The sequence below is a fragment of the Cotesia typhae genome, unplaced genomic scaffold (genome assembly GCF_013202065.1).
Source record: "Cotesia typhae breed Kobodo isofemale line unplaced genomic scaffold, CoteBio_Ctyphae contig_33, whole genome shotgun sequence".
NCBI classification, from domain to species: Eukaryota; Metazoa; Arthropoda; class Insecta; order Hymenoptera; family Braconidae; genus Cotesia; species Cotesia typhae.
This window is the reverse complement of record NW_027423741.1, coordinates 3637166-3651487: the sequence shown is the minus strand read 5'-3', so window position 1 is coordinate 3651487 and position 14322 is coordinate 3637166. Positions and strand designations below refer to the sequence as shown.

Genomic DNA, 14322 nt, shown 5'->3' with positions numbered 1-14322 from the left:
TGCTCGAAAAATTTAACTCAACAGATAATTTTTAACCAATTGCGTTTGTCATCTGGAATTTGAAAATTGACCGTTGAAATATTTTCTTATCTGGTCAGTAGTCTTGAGAATTTGAGGCACATATTGACAGCGTCAGGTATTTATAATATAAAACTAAAGTTAGCAAACATCTGTCGTTTTTTTTATTTTTACCACAAATAAATTACAATTAAAAAAAACATTTTTTTTTTTTAATTATAATAAAAACTTTTTTACGCATCTACAAGTGGAATTTTTAATTTTTTATTATAATTTATTTGTTTAAAAAAAATCCTAAAAATCATCAGATGTCAGCTAGCTTCAGTATCACAATTGTAATTTTAATAAAATCCGAAAAATCGTTCAATCAAAAGTTTAATTTAATTTTTTTTTTAGGCACTGAAAAAATTTTGGAGACATTTTTTTCCTGGAGATTGAAGAGTAATTGACAAAACAGGTAAATACTTGCAGTGATATAAAATTGAGGTATTTTTTGTTGGTTAATTTTAATAACACTGAAGTTAGCCGTCAGCTGTTAATTTTAAAAAAATTTTTTTAACAAATCAATTAGAATAAAAAAATGCTTCCAAAAATTTTCACTTATAATTTTTATTAATTTTCACATGTGAAACTTTTTAATAATATTTTTTTTTATAATAATTAAATTGCTAAAAAATTTGTAATATCAGTTTACTTCAGTGTCATTAATTTTACAAGGATTGGAAACATTAAGCACCTATATGTGGAAATAAAAGTAATTGAAATGATTTGCGTAGTAATGGCGACAGTGACGTAACTAGTATGTACACATAAAACGTTTTTAGTGTTTAATTTCCTTGATGACGCATGCGTACTTAGGATTACATACATTTTTGTGTTGAAGGCTGAGCGAAATCAGAGAATTAGTTTTAACGGAATCGTTGGAAAATAATAAGTGCGAGTCTAATATCAACTTTAATATTTTATTTATCACAGGCTCATTTTTTGACATTTGTTATTATTACAGTAATATAATAATAATAAAAAATAATTACCTGTATGTAATATAACTGTATGTAATATTCAACGTAAAGTAATTCAGTGTCAATAAAACCAGCAGACACAAAAAATACATATTTTACAGATATTCACGCGGTATATCTATACATTTTTATTATACATGTAGGTATTTAGTATATATGTAAGAAAAAAAATTTTATACGTATATATTTATGCCTGTGTGTATAAGTATATATATACGAATGTATGTACATATATTATAGGCATAGATATATAGATATAGATAAATATTGTAAGACATTGAAGATCGTACTGTTGGTGATTCACGAGAAACTAACTAATATTTTTTTTTTTTCAAAGATTCTGAAGAAAATGACCAAGCCGGAGCAAGTTTTAACTATCGAACCTCAGGGCGAGTTGCGATTCCGTGGTGGGTGTTTTATTTGTCAATTATTTTAATTGTTTTAGTTATTAGAAGTATATTACGGCATGTATTGTCGATAAGATGATGGTCATGATGTGAAAAAAAATGTGTCATGGCGATTTATTAGAGTTTTCTTATTCTAGTCAATTTTATTCTATTGTGTATTGTATATTTTCGTAAAATGATTTTACAATTATTGACCCAAGTGTAATTATTGATAATAATAATAATTATTATTTAAAAATTTATTCAAGTGACTCAATAGTTTTTTTATAAAATCGAGGGTTAAATTTTTTTTAACCGGTAATTTATCACAATACATGACTCTGCATTTTAACTATAATAATTATTGGTATTGTGGGTTTTATTTACCTGAGTAATTAGTGAGAGATATTTATGACTGATAATATTTAACTGACAGTTTTTAGTGATCAGTTGTCTATTTATAATACGATTATTTTATTAGGCAGATTTATTGGAATTTGTTCAATAAAAAATATAGATTATGCTAGCATTTTAATTGAACATTTATATTTAGAATTTACAAAGCTATTGATATTAAATGTTCTAGATATTATCTAGGTTTTAAGTTAATTATTAATACGGTTTAAGTAACGAGATTTAATTTACCTTGTATAGACTTGAATATTTTTTTATTGTTTAACGATAAAATTTAATTATTGATAAACACTATAAATATTTTTTTTTAAACAAAGCTTTATTGTTTGCAACTAAAATTAATTAAAAATAATAAATTCTGGCGTATGTCCAAATAATTTAGTTAAAATTAAAAATTTTTTTATATATGTAATTTATTTATTTTTTTTTTTTATAGGCCCATTTACAGGTTCACCAGTCACATCATACATAAAGTTAATTAATCCAACAACTCAAAAAGTATATTTTAAAATAAAGACTACTGCTCCAAAGAGATACTGCGTAAGACCAAACAGCGGAGCACTCAAAGCTAAAGAAGTTACTGAAATAGCAGGTTTGTTATTTATTCGATTTATTTATGTAAATTATTATTTATAAGTTGATGTTGTAATTTCAATTTTCAAGACACATATTTTATGAAAATTTTAAATGAAAGCTAGAATATAAAAAAAAAAAAAAAAAAAAAAAAAAAATAACGAATTTAATAATCTTTATTTTATTTTTTAGTTTGTTTACAACCATATGAGTTTGATCCAAATGAAAAAAACAAACACAAGTTCATGGTACAAACAGTTATAGCACAAGAGGGTGACAATGACGACTGTGTCCACGATGTGGTAAATATTTATTAACATATTTATCGATTATAATGATAGTAAGTTTGTATTTGATTTTTTATAACACATTTTTTTTTTGTTTAATGCAATTTTATAGTGGAAAGACATCAATGAGGATTTGGTTATGGAGTACAAATTAAAGTGCGTGTTTGAGAACCCAGTAAGCGGTAACACATCTGGAAAAGTGTCCGCTGCTCCAACTCAGTCTAAAAACGAGCCCAGTACAGTTAATGGAAAAAATAAAGCCACTGGCGATGGAGCTAAATCGACTGACAAAGTAAATTAATTACTCATTTTTATAATTATAATTATAATTATAATATTTATTATTAGCTACACTCTTAATCGATAATTAAATGAAGTAAAAAGAGTTAAATGTCATATTATTTTTATATAATAATTAAATTATTAAATATCGTTTGTTTTCCAGCAACTTATTGAGTACGAAGAAAAGTTAATGAAAGCCGCTGCAGAAGTCAATCATTTGAGGGAAGAAGAAAGTAATTTGAGGCAGGAATGTCTTCAACTCAAGGTAATTTATTTAATTATCCAATAATTTATTTATTTATTTAGTGAGTATAAGTGAACTTATTTTGTATTTATTGTTGATTAAAAAAATAGGAAGAACTATTGAGATACCGAAATATGGAAAAAGGTGGAAACATAACGTCAGGACGAATGACATCTGGGTCTTTAGAACGTAGTAATCCACAACTATTGAATATGACACCTACTCTAGCAATTGCAGCGGTCGTTGTCTTGATAATTGGTTATTTCTTCGGAAAATTAATCTGAGCAGTTCTCTTGCTCAACGTGTATACATCCTCAGCGCACCCGTTTATCCCAAATATATTTTATTTAGCCTTCTCTCCTTTTATTTTTACTGTCACAACGCCATTATAATTCGCTATTATTTATTTAATTTTCTCTAAAAAAATATGTTACTAAAATTAGTAGCACAACAATCCACTTAAAAAGTAATTATCATCCAACAGATTAATTTTTTTTTTAGATTTAAAATTAAAAATGTATTTTTATTACCAGACTTTAATTTTTTATTCTGATTCAATTTCTATTATTATTATTATTATTATTATTTATTTTAACTTTGTTTGATTAATAAAAGTAGTAAGAAGAGAAGGAAACTTATTGATCGAATTAATTTTTTTTTTTTTTTTTTTTTTTATTTACTATAGAAATAAAATCGCTTAGGATCAAAGTTTTAAACAAAATACTAAAAAAAAAAAAAAAAGTAATTAAATAAAAATATATTTAAAGTGAGAGGAAAGATATTAAATTGATAAATTGCGCTTGACAGAATAACTATATTAAGAATAATAAAATGATAAAAAGTAAATGTCGCCAATTTAATAAGAAAAATATGTTGATTATTGTTGGTCTTTCGACGTGATCTATTTCTATTATTATTAATAATTAGTTGATTATATTTGTGTAATCGAACGATGAGTAAGTGTTGATATTTGAGGCTCTGAGAAATCGAGCACGATTAATGATTATTTTTTTTTATCAATTTATTAATTAATTAGTTATTAAACAGTGTATATAAAGTGTTGATCAGCTGAACATCACGGAGACAGATAACCAAAATATATCATTTTTGACATAGTTATTTGTGTTTGATGATTAATAGCTTTGGTTAATTTAATTAAGCAAACAAAAACCAATAAATAAATATTTAAATTCAATAACCATTCTATTAATTTGCTATTGACGAAATTTATTAATATTAACAAACCAACAACTTTACTTACTACTCAATTATCTGATCTGCAAATGACCGTATTGTAATTATTATTATTATTATCATTCTTAATTTTTGTTTTTCTAATAAAATCATACATGTCATTAGTATATTTTGCATTATATAACAGAATTATGTACATCTATTTATTTTTATCAGTTATCAGTTTGTTGACTTGCATGTTTTAATTTATAAAATTTTTTTTGCGTACTTATACGACTGCTAAAAAATTTATTTATTTATTTATGACAAATATATCTCAAAAAATTTATTTTTTATCAATTATCGATTTCTTTAATTCAAAATACAGTGTAAAAATTTTTGTTAAAATTCACTTATTTTAAATCTGTAAAATTAATCACTTTGAAAAATTAATTAATTTTTTTTTTAAAGCAAGATATATTTGTCATAAATTAAATAAAAAATTTTTCGACAGTAATTTATAAGCTGATAAAAATAAAATAAATTTTATAAAATTAAAAAAAAAAATTGAGACATTTGTATGAGGCTATTTTTTGTTTAAAATTGTGATGCGTTTATTTATATAGCCCGCTTGTTTCTTCCAACTAGTCTTAATAGTTAACTAATGAATATTATAAATTATAATAATAAACAACGGAGTATGGTTTTAATTATTTAGTAAAAATAATTGTTGCTTGTAAAGTTAATTGATTGTACACTTGAAAGAAGAAATTAATGTCAAGCACGTCATTACTAACGTCATGATTAATTAAAAAGTCAAGTTTTTATACCTTACAGTCTCAATAATGATTATAATATAATACATAATACATAAATATTTAATAAAATAAGACTAGATGTTTTAAAGAATAAATAAGTACACGTTGTTTAGTTTATTTGGTAATTAAATGTAAAGTGACAAATCACCTATTTAATATTAAAAAAAAAAAATAACGACTCACTAGCTTTCATCCGTGATAAATATATCGGGCGTGTTTTTAGCTATTAAAATATTTAAAATTTAAAATGAATATATATATATATATATATATATATATATATATATATATATATATATATATATATGTATATATACCATCGATTGACTTTTATTATAAATGTGTAAATAAGTCAAATAAATATCTGGAAAAATAAATAATAATAATTAAATGAAACAGCAATAATTTATTGTTAGTCGTGTATTGAAGATTCGACACCAAGATACAGAACAATATATTATTGTATATTATTATTGCCAGGAACAAATAGCACTTTTACTTACAATTAGTCAACTATGCACACTGGAAATTGACGAGAAATAATAATAATAATTATAATGATAATGATAATATTTAATAAAATAATATAAATGTAGGAATAATTAATAGCTTGACAAATGATATAGGATGTTTAGCACATTTTTGATTACTATATAAGCGAGTTGCAATGTTATTTATTTTAAATAATATTCAATAAAATTTATTATTTATAAATATTAATAATTGTACTGAGATTACTTAGCGATTAAAAAAAAAAAAAATTTATGTAAGACGTTATTATAAAATATAATTATAATTATAACTTGTAACGTGTAACTTATGGCCAGTTGCGTTAGAGGCACAAGGTTTTTGCCACGACTTTGTGAATCGAGGTCATACCCGCAGGACTCTATGACGTCAGGTCTTGAATCAGATCGAAGAATTGCTTCTATGTTAAAAACTTGCATCTAAATCGTTACATTCCAAGTACTTGTTACAAAAATAACTCATCATTTCTCGGATGCTTAGTCTCTAAATTTTTTAGAGTTTAAAATAATTTTTATTTTTTATTCTGAGTTAAATAGTTAAATATTTATAAAAAAATTTTTTAATTGTGCTCGTTAAAAAATTGAATTTTTATAAACTTAAAGTTTTAATTTTTTTTATTCAAACTTCTTATTACTACATTGTAATTTTTTAATTGCTTTTTTCCGTAGAGCTAAAAAAAAAAAAAAAAAGAAAAAAAAAATTAATTACCGAAACAATAAATCATCGATATAAATTTCCACATCAGCTATTTTAACAGAATAGACACACGTAAAAGTAATTAGCAGAATAATAATAATAAAAAAAAAAAAAGTATACGAACAAAAATAAAACTCGCCAATTATCCTCCAGTATTTGGATTTTTAGGTAAACATGATTCTGGAGGAGCCTCTTGAGGTATTTTATTGATAAAGATAAAAAAATACCTTTTAAAAGATAGTTTTTCGAGAGCCATCAAATGATTTGGCTTTTGTTACCGTACTATACGATATTCAAGTTTATTTCTTCTTGTTCGAAGCTTTTTTTATCCATTATTATATACGTAACTGTACTCCTTTCTTTGGCACAACGTGAAAGTGCCACACATAGATATATCCATGCATTGATGTAGAGAAAATCATTTTAGAGGAGGCGAAGAGGTCGGGAGGAGAGACAGATGAAGGATGGAAGGTGGAAAATAAAATAGTGAATGGAATAGAAGTATAAGGTAGAAGGAATAGTGTCTCCTATCCGGGAGAGTGAGCTTGCGAGAGCGTATGAGGTTTGAGAGCACGTAACGGGAGCTTGCGACGACCCGCCACCCAATAGTAGTAGGTCAACGGCGGGCCTTGCCGTGCTATGCGCTTTGCGTCATTCTACGTGCGTGCATTATACGGGATAGGATCTGGAAGGATGAAAGAGCAAGAGGAGGGAGAGGAAGAAACTCCTGGGGTGGAATATATATATATATATATATATTTTTACGTATTTATATCTATATGTTCAGAGGGCGACACTGCAGCTTTGGTAGCAACGGCGACCCTTCTTATTCATGTCTTCTATCTTGCATCTTCCATCTGAAATCTCCCATCACGTTCCTACTGATCCTGATCCTGCTCCTCGTTTATCACTTTTTTTTTCATCTCCGACTGAAAGTTCCTCGGTTTACTGCAAGTTCACGAGACCAAGATGCGCTATAAAAATTTTTTCATCCTCCGGCAATAATGTCAAAGCTTCAAACGCTGTAAACGACACGTCAAGTTGTGTTTCAAAGCTAAAAGAAACACAAGTACTGTGGTACATATAAATATACCAGACCGAGGGGTAACGAGTAGCCTTTACTTTACTTTTATTTTGTTTTAGATAAAAAAATTTAATTGTTTCGCTGCTTTTTCTCTAAGCTTTGTACCAGGAAAATAGTTGATTCATTTAAGATAGACGGTTTTAAAACAACCACTTAGATAGATGGGTTGCGGATAAACAAATCGCTCAGAGTTTACTTTTTGCCGAAAAACTTTTTTCGATCTATTGATCATTTATTTTTTTGGTTTTAATCAACCAGCTGAAGTTGAAATAAGATAAATTTATTTGATTGAAGAAAAATCGAGAATTTTTTTTGATTGATTTAAAATAAATTCTTTGATATAATCTATTTAAAATTGCATTGAAGAATTTATTTATTTTGAATCAAGCAGCAAAAGTTTAAATAAGTACAATTTATGTAATTGTGGAAAAATAAATAATTTTTTTAATCGATTTAAGAAAAACATTTTTATATTTAAACAAAATTTTTTCTAAAAATTTCTCGATTCAAAAATTTTTTTAAATTAACCTTTTGAATTTATTAAATTCTAAATAAAAAATATTTCAATTAAATAAAAATCATTTCAATAAATTCTTCAAATAATTATCCAGAATATATGATCTTGCATCAAAAAAATTTTCTTAATCTAGCTATTTTTTTTTTTTTTTTACTATAATTGCCATCATCACTTCTCGATATTAACTTAAAAAAGCTCCAGTATTTTATCCAAATAAAATAAAAAATTCCAAAAATATTTCCCGACTATTATTTACAAAAGTAATAATCCGAATTTTTTTTATTAGTAACAAAACCCACGAAAAACTTTTTAATGTTTTACGACCAAAAATAGGTGGAGCCACCTGACAACCGAAACTAAAATTTATAGTCACTCTCGCATAAATCCTCAAAATATCACCAATAGTAAAATTTCCTAGCTGATATAAATATCAATCAAAAAAATAATGGGACTAAAAAAGCCGAAACTTTCTACCCAACTGGGCGCATTTAAGATAAAACACGAGACTTAACGCTAAAAAGGTGACGCATGGTCATAGAATTGCATTTACCGCGAGCCCGAGGTTGCAATGCGGCTCGCCAAAAGTCGCACCGGATATAAAAATAAATATGAAGAAGTTCGCCGCCGCGGAAGCGAGACGGACGGTAATGGCTCGAGGACGAGTATGAGTAGAGAAAAAAAATTAGCATGAGGAAACTTTTGCCCACATATCCATCCATCCACATACTGATGTACTGAAAATTTTCAGTATCAGAGTAAAATACATACATAAATTTCTATATAAGTCATGAAGAAAGAAACTCCACCACCACCACCACCACCACGACCACCACGATTGAAGCTTGCAAGCTCACATTGACTCGTGTGCGAGTAGTAGAGTGCGGACGAGTGTGCCAGCACTCACGAATGGAAGTAAAGAGAGGTTGGACTGTGCGCGACGATCACGGATGAGAGAGAAGCACACCACGGGAAGGGATCGCAGCAGGGAGGTGGTACCGGCTGGCTATTGATTTCAAGGGCTTCCTTAACTCCCTCCTTCTAGCAGCTTTACCGCTGATTCCAGGTCGCCTACAAAAGCTCGCGGAACCCGCGTCTATTTCATTATCATTTTCCCTTCCCCTATGCTCCTTTTCCGACCTCCGTATTACCGCTCATTACCACCCTCCTTATCTCTAATTATCTATGCACCGTTTTTTTCCAATTAACAACTATTGATTCGCTATTTCCAACCCTTGGGTTTGAATTGTTTAAAAAAATTTTTAAACTGCTTATTTATTTAAATAGTAACAATTGTTTTCCCGGGTCGAGTCTCGGCATCGATACTCGGGATTTTACAGTGTGTGAGTTTTATATTATTTACACACACACACACACATACACACACACTTTGGCACGTAGCTAGCACACATAGACGAGAGTCGACGGGATTGGTCCGGTTGGGGGTTGCGCGTATGGACTTGCACCCTTTGAATAAACCCATCATGCGTGTACACGAGGCACAGCACTGCGCGAATCGCTGTCGCTGCTCCATATATTTATCCCTGTAGATCTCTATATCTATATATCGAGTCTGGTGGTCGTACCGTAGCTCTACTCGCGCTTTACGTCGAAACCAAAGTTGAGTCGAGTCGAGTTGAGAGGATACCGTCGAGTTGGGGCGTCGTCTCCTGCCGTCGCCACCGTCGAGTCGGACGTCAACTAGACAGGGAGAGTGCCCAACGTTGTTCGACGGACCACCGCCTTTCCCGTCCGCTTTACTATTGCTATTTTGTATTTCGTGTGTGCTTTTCCCTGTGTCCCACTCCGTCTGATTATTTATTTAAATAATAATAATTATTTATATTATTATTATTATTGTTATTGTTGTTAGTTTCAATAATAACAACAAATCAGTCGTCTTGGTCGCGCGGTGCTATTTTTATTTCTATTTTTCTCCTAACCTGCTTCTGTAAATCCATCGGGGCCGCAGTGAGATTTAAGCGGGGGTGTGTGATTTTTTTTTTTACAAAGTCAGTTTATGGAGAAATAATTTTTTCAAATTTTATTTTATTTTTTTGTTGGGTTAATTGGTAATAAATGAATGTCCAAATGTATATTTATACTTATTTGTTAGCTGAAGAAATAAAAGCTCGCGAAGATGTACGATGTCGTGTGTAAGGAAAAGCGGTGATTGGAGTGACTATTTTATTGAAGAAAAACAAAAACTGGTTGAATTAAAATCAATTAAAAAAAGTGATTTTAAATTAATATGGGGAAAATTTATAAAAAATTTAACCAGGGGAGTTGCAATGATAACAACAGTCTATCATTCAAAAGTTGTCACTGGCAACGTCAGTTATCTATTACAACCGCAACAACTACTACCACTCATTACAACTGCTGATGATCGCAGCGTTGTTGTTGTTATTATTGTCATTATTAATATTATTATTACTGGTATAACAATAATAATAATAACCGGAGCTCTGATACTCGCCAGAGTTTTAGCTGTAACTGTACTTGTAATCAGTAGTGTCTTGACAGCCGTCGGTGGTGTTTCAACAACTACTGTCAACTACATCATTGCTAACCGCCAGGTTAAAACACCTAGTTTAAACGCGGCCTCAATTCCACGGGAATGCTAGTCCAGAAAAATCAACTCAACTGGGTAGGTATTTGCTTATGACTATTATTTACTTTTTTTTTTTTTTTTTCAAATTTTGTCAAATTTTTTCTGTTTTAGAACAATAAAAAAAAATTATTGAACGTACCATGAATTCAAATGCGTGCGATGAATGCTAAATTATTATTATCGGTTATTTTTTATCGAGACGAGGTCGTGACGCACAAGATCCGAATTGGATCCAGAGGGCGAGTTGAGTATTGCTCTATTGGTTATAAATTATGTTATTTAAATATTCAATTTTTTTTTTTATATTGTCCTGTAATTATTAATCGTTAGCGCTGTTGTTGGTTTTGCAGTAGGTGTGTGTTTGCTCGGGAAATTTATTGCGGGTAATATTGACGGGGTTGTTAGTGAATTGCGAAGCATTATGTTATAAGGCTTGCACAACAACACACTGTGTTACTTTGTCTTAAAATATAAGAATCGTGTGTTCGATTTGCAGACTCAAACGAAACGACCTCGTGAAATCACGGATACAAGTGTTACCAGTTCACTAAACCAATCGATACCTTTCTATAGACGAACGTCGGCAGTTTAAATTACTCTACATGTTTTTTCATATAAATATAAATAAATAAATATTACGATGTTTAAATGGGTAGTTAGTTTTTAGTTTAATGAGGACACACCTAAAACTTTTATTCGCTCTTTGTTAATCAATTTATCAATTGTTATTATTATTATTATCATTATTATCGATATTAAAACATTTATATATGTGAAATTTAATTCTTATTAAACAAATTTTTTTTTTTTTTTTTTATTATTTGTTTTGAATTTAATCAAATATTCAATTTTTTTATTAATTTTAATTGGTATTATTTTCTGTGATAATAAATAATAATAATAATTTTCATTAAAAATTTTTTTAAAAATTATACTAACAGTAAAAAACGGTAAATTCAAAATTTATAAATAAACATCAATTAAAATTCGCTTTCCCATATAAATATACATGACATATATTTTTAACTCAACAAAAAAAAATTAATTTTTTTATGTTTTGAACATATGTATAAAAAAACTTTGAACACATATAAACAGATTGTCAAATAAATTTTTCCAACTTCTCTAATGCACTATAATCTTCTTAGCATTAAAAAATAATAAATGACTATTTTATTTATCACTATTTTAAGACCCATTAAATTTGTACCTATAAAAAAAAGTACAAAAAGCCTTAATAATAAATAATAATAATAAATGATTGAAGATGAAAATGTGATTTAGAGAATTATTTTGGATAACATGAGATATAACTTGTATCATTACAAGAACTGAACTTCCCAGATACATATATATACATTCTGTGACAATAGACAAACTATTGGCAATAGTATATATCATTAAAAGGACATGTATATACGAATAGATCTATATAAATGTATAAATGTATATGTAGTAGGTACAGAACAGGAAAAGGTTCGAATAAGGGAGCGAGAAATAGAAAGCGATTAAGTTGTCCTGCGACAAAACTGGTGGCTTGGGAGTTTCACCAGTGAAGTTTGCGAGCTGAGAGCAGATATAGTGTTTCACGTCCCATATATACCTATATCCACCGTAAAGTGTATCACATACCTATATATAAGCTATATGTACATCTATATACATACATAAAGCTTTATACAGTGGATCTGAGTGTGATATATAGAGTAGTGAGCATTGGTGATGTCCGATTGCCCATCGTGCGCGTCAGAGTTTGATTGACCTCGGGTGACTGCGGACACCCATCTGTCGTTCTATTTTAATTCCAACATCACCAATTATCGGTTTAAATAAATATCTTAACCCACACGCTTACTCTTATGACCTACTGTGACATTTTAATAAATACTCTTTTTTTTTTTTTTTTTTTTGCTAATCCACTATTGTAAATGTCATTTTTTTTTATCTTGCTGCTTCTTTATCTAAATTTTTTTTATAGATTTTTTGGGAAAATGTGCAACGAGAACAAAAAAAAAATTTGAGTTAAAGTTGGGGCTGGGGAGAAAATGAAAGATAGGGAGAGTAAATACAATATAATAAAAGTAAAATATATAAATATATTGTATTATAGAAAAATAAAAATAATTGGGAGGATGATAAAGGAAGAAGAGACCAGGCGAAGGTGAGCTTCTATTTCTATTTAATATTTCTATTGAAGAAAGAACGAATAGAACGATTTATTTAGGATGAATGAGGTATAGCGTATATAACTAAGAGTAGAGGGAATAATTGATTTTCGAAGTGCACGAAGGTGTGCTGCTGGCTTGCAATAACCTGTGCTGTGCTGGATTTTATATTTATCAGTGGTTTATATAGGAGCAGTGCATCGTGATCGTGTCAGGAGTATAATATAGGTGGTGGCGATGGCTGTTTGTTAAATTATAATACAGGGGAAGGGGAAGAAGGGTCACTTGATGAACTTTAATGTAAGAATTAGGATGATGCGAATATAATCCTTATCCTAATGAAAGTTAACTTTCCTCGGGTTTCCGGTAATGAGATACCCCGAGCACTGCAGAGACCTTAAAATCAACATTTCCTAATGACCGGAAGGCTACCCGAGTAGATCGTATCTAAATGGTATTGTACGTTTCAGTAGTACATCTGTAATTACATCAAACGGAATTTAATCCACTGTAGGTGGTTGCTTTTTTTTATTCCTTTTTGTTCTTTTGATAGGGAATTTCTTTTAGAGGATTTTTTGCTGAGGCTAGATGAGAGTTCAATGGAATTTTGGTAAAATTGTTAATTATTTTTATTTTTTAATTTCGTGAGAAAAAAAAATTTTTATATTGAAGTTGACAGACATCTGACAATTTTTCTTTTTAATTTTTAATTTTTTAAATTTAAATATTCAAAAAATTGTTAAGTTTCTACTAATTTAAATTGTATAAAATTTTTTAAGTGTTAATAAGTATTTTTAGTTGTTAATAAACATAAATTTAGACAGTGTAATAAAAAATAAGTGTCGAAATTTTCTTTTGGCCTTTTTTATAACTCCATATAATTTAAATAGATTATAAAATAAATTAATAGATTTTCTATAAATTCATTTAGTTTTAAAGATATTAATTAACTGTCAAATATTTTTTAATTATTAATAAAAATGATTTATCTATTAATTATCCCAAAAATTTTTTTCGACAATGTCGGAAAATTGATCACTCTGTATTTTTGTACCCAAAACTCAAAAACACAAACTAAAAAATTTTTTTAATTTAGCTTATAAATTAAAACAAAAAAAAAAAGTAGTATAATCTCTGAAAGCAATAAAACTTGGCAACAATTTCATATCACCGTTTCAGCCGTGATAAACTATCCAGCCTAATATAAATGCAAACTAATTACTGAAACAAAATATTTAAACATAAGCTGCTGCTTATATATTATATAAAGTCAGATATTAATTAACACTTAGCTATCATACTCGTATACAGGGTGTCTCTGAAGTGGCGGGAGTAATTGTTGGGGTCGATAGAGAAAAAAATACTGAATCGAAAGTTCCTGAGCCAAAAATTTTTTTGGGCCATAGAATTTGAGTTATGAATTAAAAACGATAGCCAATCAGAAGCGCGCTATTCGAGAAATGAAAATGAGCGGGGAAGTAGAGGAGACGCGAGAGTGAGATGC

The 14322-nt window shown here is 28.6% G+C and overlaps 2 protein-coding genes across 3 annotated transcripts in view; both read left to right on the top strand.

The window, feature by feature from the left end:
* Positions 1-86: 86 nt before the first annotated feature.
* Positions 87-4341, top strand: Vap33 (VAMP-associated protein 33kDa). Of its 2 annotated transcripts, XM_074241228.1 has the most exons (8): positions 87-136; positions 415-475; positions 1378-1447; positions 2277-2432; positions 2606-2715; positions 2813-2992; positions 3146-3247; positions 3337-4341. In XM_074241228.1, the coding sequence occupies exons 3-8, from the start codon at positions 1390-1392 to the stop codon at positions 3508-3510; spliced, it is 780 nt and encodes a 259-aa protein (XP_074097329.1). In that variant the 5' UTR covers positions 87-136; positions 415-475; positions 1378-1389; the 3' UTR covers positions 3511-4341. The 2 variants fall into 2 exon arrangements, with proteins under 2 accessions (XP_074097329.1, XP_074097330.1); XM_074241229.1 differs by lacking the exons at positions 87-136; positions 415-475 and adding an exon at positions 919-1179.
* Positions 4342-9803: 5462 nt separating this feature from the next.
* The window catches only part of Glut1 (Glucose transporter 1), a 48113-nt gene continuing 43594 nt past the window's right edge, over positions 9804-14322 (top strand). The window contains exon 1 of the mRNA XM_074240789.1: positions 9804-10689. The gene's annotated coding sequence lies outside the window, so the exon portion shown is untranslated. The remainder of the gene's footprint in view (positions 10690-14322) is intronic.